The sequence below is a fragment of the Mustelus asterias genome, chromosome 22 (assembly GCF_964213995.1).
Source record: "Mustelus asterias chromosome 22, sMusAst1.hap1.1, whole genome shotgun sequence".
Lineage (NCBI taxonomy): Eukaryota > Metazoa > Chordata > Chondrichthyes > Carcharhiniformes > Triakidae > Mustelus > Mustelus asterias.
This window is the reverse complement of record NC_135822.1, coordinates 55311879-55326523: the sequence shown is the minus strand read 5'-3', so window position 1 is coordinate 55326523 and position 14645 is coordinate 55311879. Positions and strand designations below refer to the sequence as shown.

At 43.4% G+C, this 14645-nt stretch overlaps 1 protein-coding gene across 9 annotated transcripts in view; it reads left to right on the top strand.

Annotated features, from left to right (window-relative positions):
• Positions 1–14645, top strand: part of LOC144510033 (zinc finger MIZ domain-containing protein 1-like) — a 255124-nt gene that overhangs the window by 171821 nt on the left and 68658 nt on the right. For 5 of the 9 annotated variants that reach the window (XM_078239237.1, XM_078239228.1, XM_078239233.1 and 2 more), the window contains 2 exons: positions 9437–9619; positions 13599–13679. The exons of 1 other annotated variant lie outside the window; for it this stretch is intronic. In XM_078239237.1, the coding sequence (XP_078095363.1) occupies positions 9437–9619; positions 13599–13679 (264 nt within the window). The remainder of the gene's footprint in view (positions 1–9436; positions 9620–13598; positions 13680–14645) is intronic. 3 more of the 9 variants (XM_078239230.1, XM_078239236.1, XM_078239229.1) reach the window with 2 other exon arrangements.

Sequence of the window (14645 nt, the reverse complement as noted above, 5' to 3'; positions counted from 1 at the left end):
TTATTGTCACATGTACTGGGATACAGTGAAAAGTATTGTTTGATTTTTTATTGTCACATGTACTGGGATACAGTGAAAAGTATTGTTTGATTTATTATTGTCACATGTACTGGGATACAGTGAAAAGTATTGTTTGATTTATTATTGTGTGTAAAAGCCCTTTATTCCCCATTAACATTGAACAACCAAAAAGCAACAGATCCCTACGTATCTCCTAATGCAAACTTCTAAACCCAGCCTGTTTATTGATGAACCACTTAATCTGGAATGTCCCCGTACTGAGGCACGCATCTAGCACCTTTCGTCCTTTTCCCCCCACTCTTCCAGAAACAGTCAGACAAACAGACTGTGAGGGGCTTTTACAGTTTGCAAAGCTTTCATCAGTAAATGAGAAACTCGAAAGAGGAAAACATGAAAGATTTTTGACAGTTTGGAAAACTAAATTTCAGAGAGGTGCTGTGGACAATGGAATTGTTGTTGAAAGGTGAAACAGGACATGTGAAGAGAGATGTTTGAGAGTTTAGTTCTGTGAGGAAGACTTGTTGGAAACATGTTCTGCACTGGGTGATGGTGCAGTTTGATTCAGCCATCCATGCAAGCAAAAAAAATTGTTCTAAAGTCTAAGAATTTTTTTTAATGAAGCCACAATGTAGTAAGTTTCATGATCATTATTAGTTAGACTAGCATTTCATTCCAGACTTAGTCAGGGCTCCTTTAATAGGGGCAATTAGGGATGGGAAATAAATGCTCACGTCCCCCAGAATAAATAAAAAGTCATCAACCAATAAATCGTCCAATAGTCAGGTAGTGCACTACATTGGTCAGCACTGATTAATATTCTGAAGGTCCAATAGTGGTGAACGACCTAATCATACCCCAGGAATTCTGGTTGATATTGGAGTAAATACTCAGAGCTGGAAGGTAACTAACAAAGAAGTGGTCTAAATATAGTAATCTGTTGTTATCTGTCTCTTGGGTGTGTGGAAATTATGTTGTCATTCCAGCTATGGCCAAATATTTAATTCACTCTGTTCTGCAAGATTAAGGATGCCCATTTCAAGTAAAGCACCATGGGGTTGCCATGAAATTATAGTTGAAAGCAGTTAAAAACTGCAGATGCTGGTGTGGAAAATCAATTAACAACAACAAGGCAACTCTGTCAGGGAGAATGGGGGGAAAAAAACTTACCAACAAGGCCTTCAGTGAGGCCAGCGCTTGTGTTTTCAGGATAAGCGACTTATCTGAACCTTGTGTCAGTTTCATAAACACTGTTCCGAGCCTTGGCCATAGGGTGAAAATAAGACCCTTTCAAGAACAAAATTCCAAAGAGAAAGATACGGTGAACTAGATAGAGCTGCTACATTGTCAGTATGAATCGGGACGACACCTGAATGTGTGTTCTCCTTGCCAGCAAGTAATTAAAGCTTGGGAGTTTGAGTACTCACAGTGCCTAGTATTGTTTGTACCCAGGTATTTGACAGGTGGGACATGAAAGCGAGGACCCCTGCTGCCTGCTTGGGGTTGGGGGGTGGGTGAAGGGGGAGGACTTAAAGGATCCCACAGCACTGTTTCACAGCGGAGTTCTCCCGGGTGTCCTGGCCAATATTTACACTCCAATCAACATCACATGGAACAGAACGCCTCTACTTTCTCAGGAGGCGAAGGAAATTAGGCATGTCAGCTACGACTCTCAACAATTTTTACTGATGCACCATAGAAAACATCCTTTCTGGTTGTATCACAACTTGGTGTGGCTCCTCCTCTGACCATGACCGCAAGAAACTACAAAGGGTCTTGAATGTAGCCCAGTCCATCACGCAAACCAGCCTCCCATCCATTGACTCTGTCTACACTTCCCGCTGCCTCGGCAAAGCAGCCAGCATAACTAAGGAGCCTACGCACCTCGGACATTCTCTCTTCCACCTTCTTCCGTCGAGAAAAAAGATATAAAGGTCTCAGATCGCATACTAACTGACTCAAGAACAGCTTCTCCCCTGCTGCCATCAAGATTTTTGAATGGACCAACAATATATTAAGCTAATCTTTCTCTACACCCCAGCTATGACTGTAACACTACATTCTGCATCCTCACCATTCCTTCTTCCCTATGTACTCTATGAATGGTCTGTATAGCACGCAAGAAACAAGACTTTTCACTGTATCCCAGTACACGAGACAATAATAAATCAAAAAATACTTTTCACTGTATCCCAATACATGTGACAATAATAAATCAAACAATACTTTTCACTGTATCCCAGTACATGTGACAATAATAAATCAAACAATACTTTACACTGTATCCCAGTACATGTGACAATAATATATCAAACAATACTTTTCACTGTGTCCCAGTACATGTGACAATAATAAATCAAACAATACTTTTCACTGTGTCCCAGTACATGGGGAGCTCGAAGAGTTGACTAGGATCAAGGAACTAATTGATGGGGGGGAGGATGCAGGGGTAAGGGGAATTACAAAATTAATGGTAGAGGAGAGGGTGCAGATGAATGAAGGCGGTAATTTAGATAAGGGAGTAGAGGGAGAGGGTATTCGCGACTCATCAAAGCGGGTCCAGATAAAAGCTGGAATAAGGACACTTTGCCTGAATGCACGAAGCATTCGGAACAAGGTAAATGAGTTGATGGTGCAAATCAGCACAAGTGGGTACGATCTAGTGGCCATTACAGAAACGTGGCTGAAAGGTGACCAGGACTGGGAGATGAATATCCAGGGGTATCAGGCGTTTAGGAAGAATAGACAGGAAGGAAAAGGTGGTGGGGTCGCGCTATTAATAAGAGATAATATCAGGGTAGTACTGAGGGATGACATAGGCTCTGAGGAACAAAACGTGGAATCATTATGGGTAGAGATGAGGAATAGTAGAGGGAGAAAGACACTAGTAGGTGTGGTATATAGGCCCCCAAATAATAATGTTGAGGTAGGGAGGGCTATAAACAAGCAGATAAGGGATGCGTGTAAAAACGGAACGGCAATAATCATGGGGGACCTCAACATGCACATTGACTGGCAGACTCAAGTCGGTAAGGGTGGAATGGAGGAAGAGTTCTTAGAATGCTGTCGGGATAGTTTCCTTGAACAGCATGTTACGGAACCGACGAGGGAACGAGCTATTTTGGATCTGGTATTGTGTAACGAGGTAGGTAGAATTAAGGATCTTATTGTGAAGGACCCTCTTGGGTCTAGTGACCACAATATGGTCGAATTTCTGATTCAGATGGAAGAGGAGAAAGTTTGGTCCCAAACCAGTGTCCTCTGTTTGAACAGAGGGAAATATGATAGGATGAGGGATGAATTGGCTAAGGTAGACTGGGAGAGCAGGCTGGCAGGTAGGATAGCTGAGGAACAGTGGAGGATTTTTAAGGAGATCCTTTTCAGTTCTCAGCAAAAATATATTCCAGCAAAAAACAAGGATTGTAAGAAAAGGGAGAACCAGCCGTGGATAACGAAGGAAATAAAGGAGAGTATTAAAATAAAAACAGCTGCGTACAGAGTGGCCAAAAATAGTGGAGAAACAAGTGATTGGGAAAAATTTAAGAAACAACAAAGAGAGACTAAGAAAGCGATAAAGAAAGGAAGGATAGACTATGAAGCTCGGCTAGCAATTAATATAAAAAATGATAGTAAAAGTTTTTATAAATATATAAAAAGGAATAGAGTGGCTAGAGTGAATGTTGGACCCTTGGAGGATGAGAGGGGGGAGTTAATAGTGGGAAATGAGGATATGGCTGAGTCTTTAAATAAGTTTTTTGTGTCGGTCTTCACGGTGGAGGACACAAATAGTTTGCCAAATATTAACGATAGAGGGTTGGCAGCAGGAGAAATACTTAATACAATTAATGTTACCAGAGAGGCAGTGCTGGGTAGACTAATGGGACTGAAGGTGGACAAGTCCCCGGGTCCGGATGGAATGCATCCCAGGGTATTGAAAGAAATGTCAGAGGTAATAGTGGATGCGTTAGTGATTATTTATCAAAACTCGTTGCATTCTGGGGTAGTGCCGGTTGATTGGAAAACGGCTAATGTTACGCCGCTGTTCAAAAAAGGAAGGAGACAAAAGGCGGGTAACTATAGGCCGGTCAGCTTAACGTCTGTAGTAGGGAAAATGCTGGAATCCATTATTAAAGAGGAGATAGCAGGGCATCTGGATAGAAATGGTTCGATCAATCAGACGCAGCATGGATTCATGAGGGGAAAGTCGTGCTTGATGAACATGTTGGATTTTTATGAAGATGTGACTAGGGCGGTTGATGGAGGAGAACAGGTGGATGCGGTGTTTTTGGATTTCCAAAAGGCGTTTGATAAGGTGCCCCATAAAAGGCTGCTGAAGAAGATTAGGGCACACGGAGTTGGGGGTAGTGTGTTAAAGTGGATTGGGGACTGGCTATCCGACAGGAAGCAAAGAGTCGGAATAAATGGGTGTTTTTCCGGTTGGAGGAAGGTAACTAGTGGCGTGCCGCAGGGATCGGTACTCGGGCCGCAACTATTTACCATTTATATAGATGATCTGGAGGAGGGGACGGAGTGTAGGGTAACGAAGTTTGCAGACGACACAAAGATAAGTGGAAAAGTGAATCGTGTGGAGGACGGAGAAGATCTGCAGAGAGATTTGGACAGGCTGAGTGAGTGGGCGAGGATATGGCAAATGGAGTATAACGTTGATAAATGCGAGGTTATACACTTTGGAGGAAATAATAACAAATGGGATTACTATCTCAATGGAAACAAATTAAAACATGCTACCGTTCAAAGGGACCTGGGGGTCCTTGTGCATGAGACGCAAAAGCCCAGTCTGCAGGTACAACAGGTGATCAAGAAGGCAAATGGGATGTTGGCCTATATCGCGAGGGGGATAGAATATAAAAGCAGGGATGTCTTGATGCACCTGTACAGGGCATTGGTGAGGCCGCAGCTGGAATACTGTGTGCAGTATTGGTCCCCTTATATGAGGAAGGATATATTGGCATTGGAGGGAGTGCAGAGAAGGTTCACCAGGTTGATACCGGAGATGAGGGGTTTGGATTATGAGGAGAGGCTGAGGAGATTGGGTTTGTACTCGTTGGAGTTTAGAAGGATGAGGGGGGATCTTATGGAGACTTATAAGATAATGCGGGGGCTGAATAGGGTGGAGGCGGAGAGATTCTTTCCACTTAGTAAGGAAGTTAAAACGAGAGGACACAGCCTCAAAATAAAGGGGGGTCGGTTTAAGACAGAGTTGAGGAGGAACTTCTTCTCCCAGAGGGTGGTGAATCTCTGGAATTCTCTGCCCACTGAGGTGGTGGAGGCTACCTCGCTGAATATGTTTAAAGTGCGGATGGATGGATTCCTGATCGGTAAGGGAATTAAGGGTTATGGGGATCAGGCGGGTAAGTGGAACTGATCCACGTCAGATCAGCCATGATCTTATTGAATGGCGGGGCAGGCTCGAGGGGCTAGATGGCCTACTCCTGCTCCTATTTCTTATGTTCTTATGTGACAATAATAAATCAAACAATACTTTTCACTGTATCCCAATACATGTGACAATAATAAATCAAACAATACTTTTCACTGTATCCCAGTACATGTGACAATAATAAATCAAACAATACTTTTCACTGTATCCCAATACATGTGACAATAATAAATCAAACAATATTTTTCACTGTATCCCAGTACATGTGACAATAATAAATCAAACAATACTTTTCACTGTATCCCAATACATGTGACAATAATAAATCAAACAATACTTTTCACTGTATCCCAGTACATGTGACAATAATAAATCAAACAATACTTTTCACTGTATCCCAATACATGTGACAATAATAAATCAAACAATACTTTTCACTGTATCCCAGTACATGTGACAATAATAAATCAAACAATACTTTTCACTGTATCCCAATACATGTGACAATAATAAATCAAACAATACTTTTCACTGTATCCCAATACATGTGACAATAATAACTCAAACAATACTTTTCACTGTATCCCAGTACATGTGACAATAATAAATCAAACAATACTTTTCACTGTATCCCAGTACATGTGACAATAATAAATCAAACAATACTTTTCACTGTATCCCAGTACATGTGACAATAATAAATCAAACAATACTTTTCACTGTATCCCAATACATGTGACAATAATAAATCAAACAATACTTTTCACTGTATCCCAATACATGTGACAATAATAACTCAAACAATACTTTTCACTGTATCCCAATACATGTGACAATAATAAATCAAACAATACTTTTCACTGTATCCCAGTACATGTGACAATAATAAATCAAACAATACTTTTCACTGTATCCCAGTACATGTGACAATAATAAATCAAACAATACTTTTCACTGTATCCCAGTACATGTGACAATAATAAATCAAACAATACTTTTCACTGTGTCCCAGTATATGGGACAATAATAAATCAAACAATACTTTTCACTGTATCCCAGTACATGTGACAATAATAAATCAAACAATACTTTTCACTGTATCCCAGTACATGTGACAATAATATATCAAACAATACTTTTCACTGTATCCCAGTACATGTGACAATAATAAATCAAACAATACTTTTCACTGTATCCCAGTATATGGGACAATAATAAATCAAGCAATACTTTTCACTGTATCCCAATCCATGTGACAATAATAAATCAAACAATACTTTTCACTGTATCCCAATACATGTGACAATAATAAATCAAACAATACTTTTCACTGTATCCCAATCCATGTGACAATAATAAATCAAACAATACTTTTCACTGTGTCCCAGTACATGTGACAATAATAAATCAAACAATACTTTTCACTGTGTCCCAGTACATGTGACAATAATAAATCAAACAATACTGTTCACTGTATCCCAATACATGTGACAATAATAAATCAAACAATACTTGTCACTGTATCCCAATACATGTGACAATAATATATCAAACAATACTTTTCACTGTGTCCCAGTACATGTGACAATAATAAATCAAACAATACTTTTCACTGTATCCCAATACATGTGACAATAATAAATCAAACAATACTTTTCACTGTATCCCAATACATGTGACAATAATAAATCAAATAATACTTTTCACTGTATCCCAGTACATGTGACAATAATAAATCAAACAATACTTTTCACTGTATCCCAGTACATGTGACAATAATAAATCAAACAATACTTTTCACTGTATCCCAGTACATGTGACAATAATAAATCAAACAATACTTTTCACTGTATCCCAGTACATGTGACAATAATAAATCAAACAATACTTTTCACTGTATCCCAGTACATGTGACAATAATAAATCAAACAATACTTTTCACTGTATCCCAGTACATGTGACAATAATAAATCAAACAATACTTTTCACTGTATCCCAGTACATGTGACAATAATAAATCAAACAATACTTTTCACTGTATCCCAGTATATGGGACAATAATAAATAAAACAATACTTTTCACTGTATCCCAATCCATGTGACAATAATAAATCAAACAATACTTTTCACTGTATCCCAATACATGTGACAATAATAAATCAAACAATACTTTTCACTGTATCCCAATCCATGTGACAATAATAAATCAAACAATACTTTTCACTGTATCCCAATACATGTGACAATAATAAATCAAACAATACTTTTCACTGTATCCCAATACATGTGACAATAATAAATCAAACAATACTTTTCACTGTATCCCAGTACATGTGACAATAATAAATCAAACAATACTTTTCACTGTATCCCAGTACATGTGACAATAATAAATCAAACAATACTTTTCACTGTATCCCAATACACGTGACAATAATAACTCAAATCAAATCCAAACAGATTGTCTGGTTGTTGTCGCGTTGCTGTTTGTGGGATCTTGCTCTGTAAATTGACTGCTGGGTTTTCTATATCACATCAGCTACTACATTCCTAAAAGCTCTTCACTGGCTTCACCTATGGTCGGGGATGGGTGTGATATGAATGCAAGTCTTTCCTTTTGAGTGTTGTCGAGTGGGCAACCCGGTGGCAGTGATCAGCACTGCTGCCTCACAGCGCCCGGGACATGGGTTCGATTCCCGGCTCGGGTCACTGTCTGTGTGGAGTCTGCACAGTCTCCCCATGTCTGCGTGGGTTTCCTCCGGGTGCTCCGGTTTCCTCCCACAGTCCAAAGATGTGCAGGTTAGGTGGATTGGCCATGCTAAATTGTCCCTTGTTGTCCAAAGATGTACAGGTTAGGTGGATTGGCCATGCTAAATTGTCCATTAGTGTCCAAAGATGTGCAGATTAGGTGGATTGGCCATGCTAAATTGTCCCTTAGTGTCCAAAGATGTGCAGGTTAGGCGGATTGGCCATGCTAAATTGTCCCTTAGTGTCCAAAGATGTGTAGGTTAGGTGGATTGGCCATGCTAAATTGCCACTTAGTGTCCAAAGATGTGTCGGTTGGGTGGATTAGCCATGCTAAATTGCCCCTTAGTATCCAAAGATGTGCAGGTTAGGTAGATTGGCCATGCTAAATTGTCCATTAGTGTCCAAAGATGTGTAGGTTAGGTGGATTGGCCATGCTAAATTGCCCCTTAGTGTCCAAAGATGTGTAGGTTGGGTGGATTAGCCATGCTAAATTGCCCCTTAGTGTCCAAAGATGTGCAGGTTAGGTGGATTGGCCATGCTAAATTGTCCATTAGTGTCCAAAGATGTGCAGGTTCGGTGGATTGGCCATGCTAAATTGCCCCTTAGTGTCCAAAGATGAGTCAGTTAGGTGGATTGGCCATGCTAAATTGTTCCTTAGTGTCCAAAGATGTGTGGGTTAGGTGGATTGGCCATGCTAAATTGCCCCTCAGTGTCCAAAGATGTGCAGGTTAGGTGAATTGGCCATGCTAAATTGTCCCTTAGTGTCCAAAGATGTGTGGGTTAGGTGGATTGGCCATGCTAAATTGTCCCTTAGTGTCCAAAGATGTGCAGGTTAGGTGGATTGGCCATGCTAAATTGTCCCTTAGTGTCCAAAGATGTGCAGGTTAGGTGGATTGGCCATGCTAAATTGTCCCTTAGTGTCCAAAGATGTGTAGGTTAGGTGGATTGGTCATCCTAAATTGACCCTAGTGTCAGGGGGATTAGCAGGGTAAATATGTGGGTCTACGGGAATGGGGCTTCGGTGGATTTTTGTCGGTGCAGACTCGATGGGCCGAACGGCCTCCTTCTGCACTGTAGGGATTCTATGAAAAGATCGGGGAACTGCGTTGCTCTTTCATCTGTAGGGCAGTCTCGAGTTGGGGGGGTTGTCCTCGTATTTCGGAAGCCGGTGAGATCGGTGTGTGGATGGGGTGCGGGAGAAGGGAGCACGTGGGGGGAGAGCCTGCTGATATCATTAACCCGCGGTTCTACTCTTAACCCTTCCTGCAGCAAAGCTATCCCGGGCAGCAGTACGTTCCCAGCAGCCAGTACCCGAGCCAGCCCAGCCAGTACCCTCCTGCCAACCCTCAGCGGTCCATTCCTTCTCCAAACTACCCTGCGCATCGGATGCCAGGCCAGCAAGGCACAGGACAGTATCCCATGCCCCCTGGTTCAATGGGGCAGTATTACAAGGTAAGAATGTTAGTGGCATGGGATATGAACTGTTCTGGTCACCCTATCAGAGGAAGGATATTATTAAACTAGAAAAAGTGCAGAAAAGATTTACTAGGATGCTACCAGGACTTGATGGTTTGAGGTAGAAGGAGAGGCTGGATAGACTGGGACTTTTTTTCCTGGAACGTAGGAGGCTGAGGGGTGATCTTATAGAGGTCTATAAAATAATGAGGGGCATAGATCAGCGAGATCGTCAATATCTTTTCCCAAAGATAGGGGAGTCTAAAACTAGAGGGCATAGGTTTAAGGTGAGAGGGGAGAGATACAAAAGGGTCCAGACGGGCAACTTTTTCACACACAGGGTGGTATCTCAAATGAGTTGCCAGAGGTAGTAGTAGAGGCGGGTACAATGTTGTCTTTTAAGAAGCATTTAGACAGTTACATGGGTAAGATAGAGGGATATGGGCCAAACGCGGGCAATTGGGACTAGCTCAGTGGCTAAAAAAAAAGGGGGCGGCACAGACAAGTTGGGCCGAAGGGCCTGTTTCCATGCTGTAAACCTCTGTGGCTCTGAAAGTCCATGTTTTCAATTGAAAATTGACTTTTGCACTTGCCAGTCTGAAAGCAGTGACAATGTTTCAACACTAGTTTGCTTTCTTGCAAGACCCTGAGGGGAATTTTTTTTATTCATTCATGGGACATGGGTGTCGCTGGCTGGCCAGCATTTATTGCCCATCCCTAGTTGCCCTTGTTCAGAGGGCAGTGTAGAGTCAACCACATTGCTGTGGCTTTGGAGTCACATGTAGGCCAGACCGGGTAAGGACAGTAGATTTCCTTCCCTAAAGGGAACCAGGTGGGTTTTTCCGACAATCGACAATGGTTTCAGAGTCATCAGTAGATTCGCAATTCCAGATTTTCTTTTATTGAATTCAAATTCCACCATCTGCCGTGGCGGGATTCGAACCCAGGTCCCCCAGAACATGAGCTTAGTTTCTGGGTTAATAGTCCAGTGATAATACCACCAGGCCATAGCCTCCCCTATTCGACTATTAATCCTTATCTGGTGTGGCCTACATGTGACTCGAGAGCCACAGCAATGTGGTTGACTCTCAATTGCTGTCTGAACAAGGGCAACTCGGGATGGGCAATAAATGCTGGCCCAGCCAGCGACGCCCATGTCCCACACATGAATTAAAAAAAACCCAGATTGTATTATTTAGATTCTTGAATTGTGTCCTTGCAAAGCGCTCTGATAACAAGAATACAGCTTGGACCTCCTATATTCCTGTCTGCGCTGATCATTTCACCTCCGCTTGTCTTACCAAGTTACTGAGCACTGGGAACCTGCAATGAAACAAAGAACGTGATGGGAGTGACCCAAAAGCCCAGAATCTTATGGAATATAAAATCCCTACAGTGCAGAAGGAGGCCATTCAGCCTATAGAATCTGCACCCACTCTCCAACAGGGTATCTTATCCAGCCAGCCAGCCAGTCACATCACACCCCCCCCCCCGCCCCCCCCCCCGAGCCGGCCACCATCCTACCCCCACGCAATTTAGCATGGCCAATCCACCTAACCCGCACATCTTTGGACACTAAGAGGCAATTTAGCACGGCCAATCCACCTAACCTACACATCTTTGGACACTAAGGGGCAATTTAGCATGGCCAATCCACCTAACCCGCACACTAAGGGGCAATTTAGCATGGCCAATCCACCTAACCCGCACATCTTTGGACACTAAGGGGCAATTTAGCATGGCCAATCCACCTAACCCGCACACTAAGGGGCAATTTAGCATGGCCAATCCACCTAACCCGCACACTAAGGGGCAATTTAGCATGGCCAATCCACCTAACCCGCACATCTTTGGACACTAAGGGGCAATTTAGCATGGCCAATCCACCTAACCTGCACATCTTTGGACACTTAAGGGACAGTTTGGCATGGCCAATCCACCTAATCTGCATATCTTGGTCACTAAGGGGCAATTTACCATTGCTAATCCACCTAACCTGCACATCTTTGGACACTAAGGGACAATTTAGCATGGCCAATCCACCTAACCTGCACATCTTTGGACACTTAAGGGACAATTTAGCCTGGCCAATCCACCTTATCTGCACATCTTTGGACACTAAGGGACAATTTAGCATGGCCAATCCCTCTAATCTACACATCTTTGGACACTTAAGGGACAGTTTGGCATGGCCAATCCACCTAATCTGCACATCTTTGGGACACTAACGAAAGGAAATGTCCCCAGGAGCTGAACAGAAATGTGATAGAACTAACTAATGACTGAGACACCAAAGCAGACATGAGGTCAGATACCAAACGCAAGGTAGGAGGCGTAGGAAGGGAATCCCAGTGCATTGGAACAGCCAATCTAGAGGTGATAAGAGACATAGATGAAGGTTTCAGCAGCAGAAGAGCTGAGGTGGAGGTCTATGTTACGGAAATGCAAACAGGTGGTCTTCCTGATGCTGGTCAGAGGAAACAATGTGACCTCAAGATTGCGAACAGACCGGCTTAATCTCCGACTGTTCCAAGGAAGAGGGATAGAGTTGGGAACGAGGGAGCAGGAGCCAAAATCAATGGCCCCATTCTTCCCAATTTTTAACTGGGGGAGATTTCTATGCTGGATTTGGGACAGTGAAGGAGTTGAGGTCAGAGATGTGTAATCAGAGTTAAAATTGCCATTGTCTTTTGAGGACATGGCGGGAAGTTTATAAAAGAACAAGGGTACAGCACAGGGACAGGCCCTTCGGCCCTCCAAGCCCGTGCCGATCATGATGCCCAAAATAAACTATTAAAAAAAACCTTCTGCCCTTCCTCGGTCTGTATCCCTCTATTCCCTCCCTATTCATGAACCCATCCAGATGCCTTTTAACTGTTGCTAATGTGCCTGCTTCCACCACCTCCTCTGGCAGCGCGTTCCAGGCACCCACCATTCTCTGTGTGAAAAACCTTCCCCCGCACATCTCCCTTAAACTTCCCCCCTCTCACCTTGAACCTGTGCCCCCTTGTAATCGACACTTCCACCCTGGGGAAAAAGCCTCTGACTATCCACCCTGTCTGTGCCTCTCATCATTTTTTAGACCTCTATCGGGTCTCCCCTCAGCCTCCGTCTTTCCAGTGAAAACAATCCCAGTTTATCCAACCTCTCCTCATAGCCGACACCCTCGAGACCAGGCAACATCCTGGTGAACCTTCTTTATACTCTCCCCAAAGCTTCCACGTCCTTCTGGTAGTGTGGTGACCAGAACGGCCGCAATACTCCAAATGCGGCCTAACCAAGGCTATTTGATTTGATTTATTATTGTCACATGTATTAGCATACAGTGAAAAATGTTGTTACAAAGCATACTGTTCATAGAGAAGGAAACAAGAGATTGCAGAATGTAGTGTTACAGTTATAGCTAAGGTGTAGAGAAAAATCAACTTAATGCAAGATAGGTCCATTCAAAAGTCTGACGGCAGCAGGGAAGAAGCTGTTCTTGAGTCAGTTGGTGCGTGACCTCAGACTTTTGTATCTTTTTCCCGATGGAAGAAGGTGGAAGAGAGAATGTCCGGGGTGTGTGGGGTCCTTAATTATGATGGCTGCTTTTCCTGAGGCAGCGGGAAGTGTAGACGGAGTCAATGGATGGGAGGCTGGTTTGCGTGATGGATTGGGCTTCATTCACGACTGTTTGTAGTTTCTTGCGGTCTTGGACAGAGCAGGAGCCATACCAAGCTGTGATACAACCAGAAAGAATGCTTTCTATGGTGCATCTGTAAAAATATCTGCCCACCGAGTCCAACTCAGGCCTCTGGTGGCCGTGCTTGTGTGTGGGGAGCAGCAATTTGGGCAAGGAACTGGCTCGGTAGGATGGACAAAATCAGGCAGCAACCCCGTGTACTGTTGACTGAGAGAACTGTGCGGATGATGAATTGTCCTGTGATGTTTAGAGCGGCTTACGGAAGCATCTCTTGTGCCTTTTTGTCTTCCACAGCCGTCAGAGCAGTACAATGGCCAGACTAACAGCTTTGCAGGGGTCAACTACAGTAACTACACTCAGGCCAATATTAATGGGGTACGTACGGATTTGGCATTCCACCTCTGACTGCAACAGTAGCAAGCTTCGTGCCTGCCATGCAATCCTTCAAGGAGCCACCCCTTCATGTAGTTCCCGCAGAATTTGGAGGTTTGCATGCTCAATGGGTTAACCGACTCAGAGAATGGTCAGGTGCCAAAGAAGGCCATTCGGCCCATCTGCTCTTTGCTGGCTCTCTGTAAGAGCGACTTAGCTACTCTGACTGCGTTTATCTCCCCCACACAACCTATCAAATCATTTGTCCATCCCGATCTGTCTGTAGCCTTTGACGTGGTTCGAGCACTCCAACACTGTCAACCAGCTGAGTGGGACTGATGGATCTGGGGACCCAGGTTCGAATCCCTCCATAGCAGATCGGGTTTTTAAAAATTCATTCATGGGACATGGGCGTCGCTGGCTGGGCCAGCATTTATTGCCCATCCCTAGTTGCCTGAGGGTAGTTGAGAGTCAACCACATTGCTGCGGCTCTGGAGTCACATGTAGGCCAGACCGGGTAAGGACGGCAGATTTCCTTCCCTAAAAGACATTAGTGAACCAGATGGATTTTTCCGACAATCGACAATGGGTTTCATGGTCATCAGTAGATTCGCAATTCCAGATTTTTTTTTGTCGAATTCAAATTCCACCATCTGCCGTGACGGGATTCGAACCTGGATCCTCAGAACATTAGCTGAGTTTCTGGATTAATAGTCGAGCGATAATACCACTCGGCTATCACCTCCCTGGTGGAATTTGAATTCAATAAAAAAGGGACGCGGGTTCGATTCCCGGCTCGGGTCACTGTCTGTGTTTGACTCCTGGTCAAACAACGTCTCACTTTTAAAATTCTCCACCTTCTTTTCCCATGTCACCCTATCCCCGTAACCCCACACATTTACCCTCCTAATCCCCCATGTCTGCGTGGGTTTCCTCCCACAGTCCAAAAGATGTGCTGGTTAGATGCTA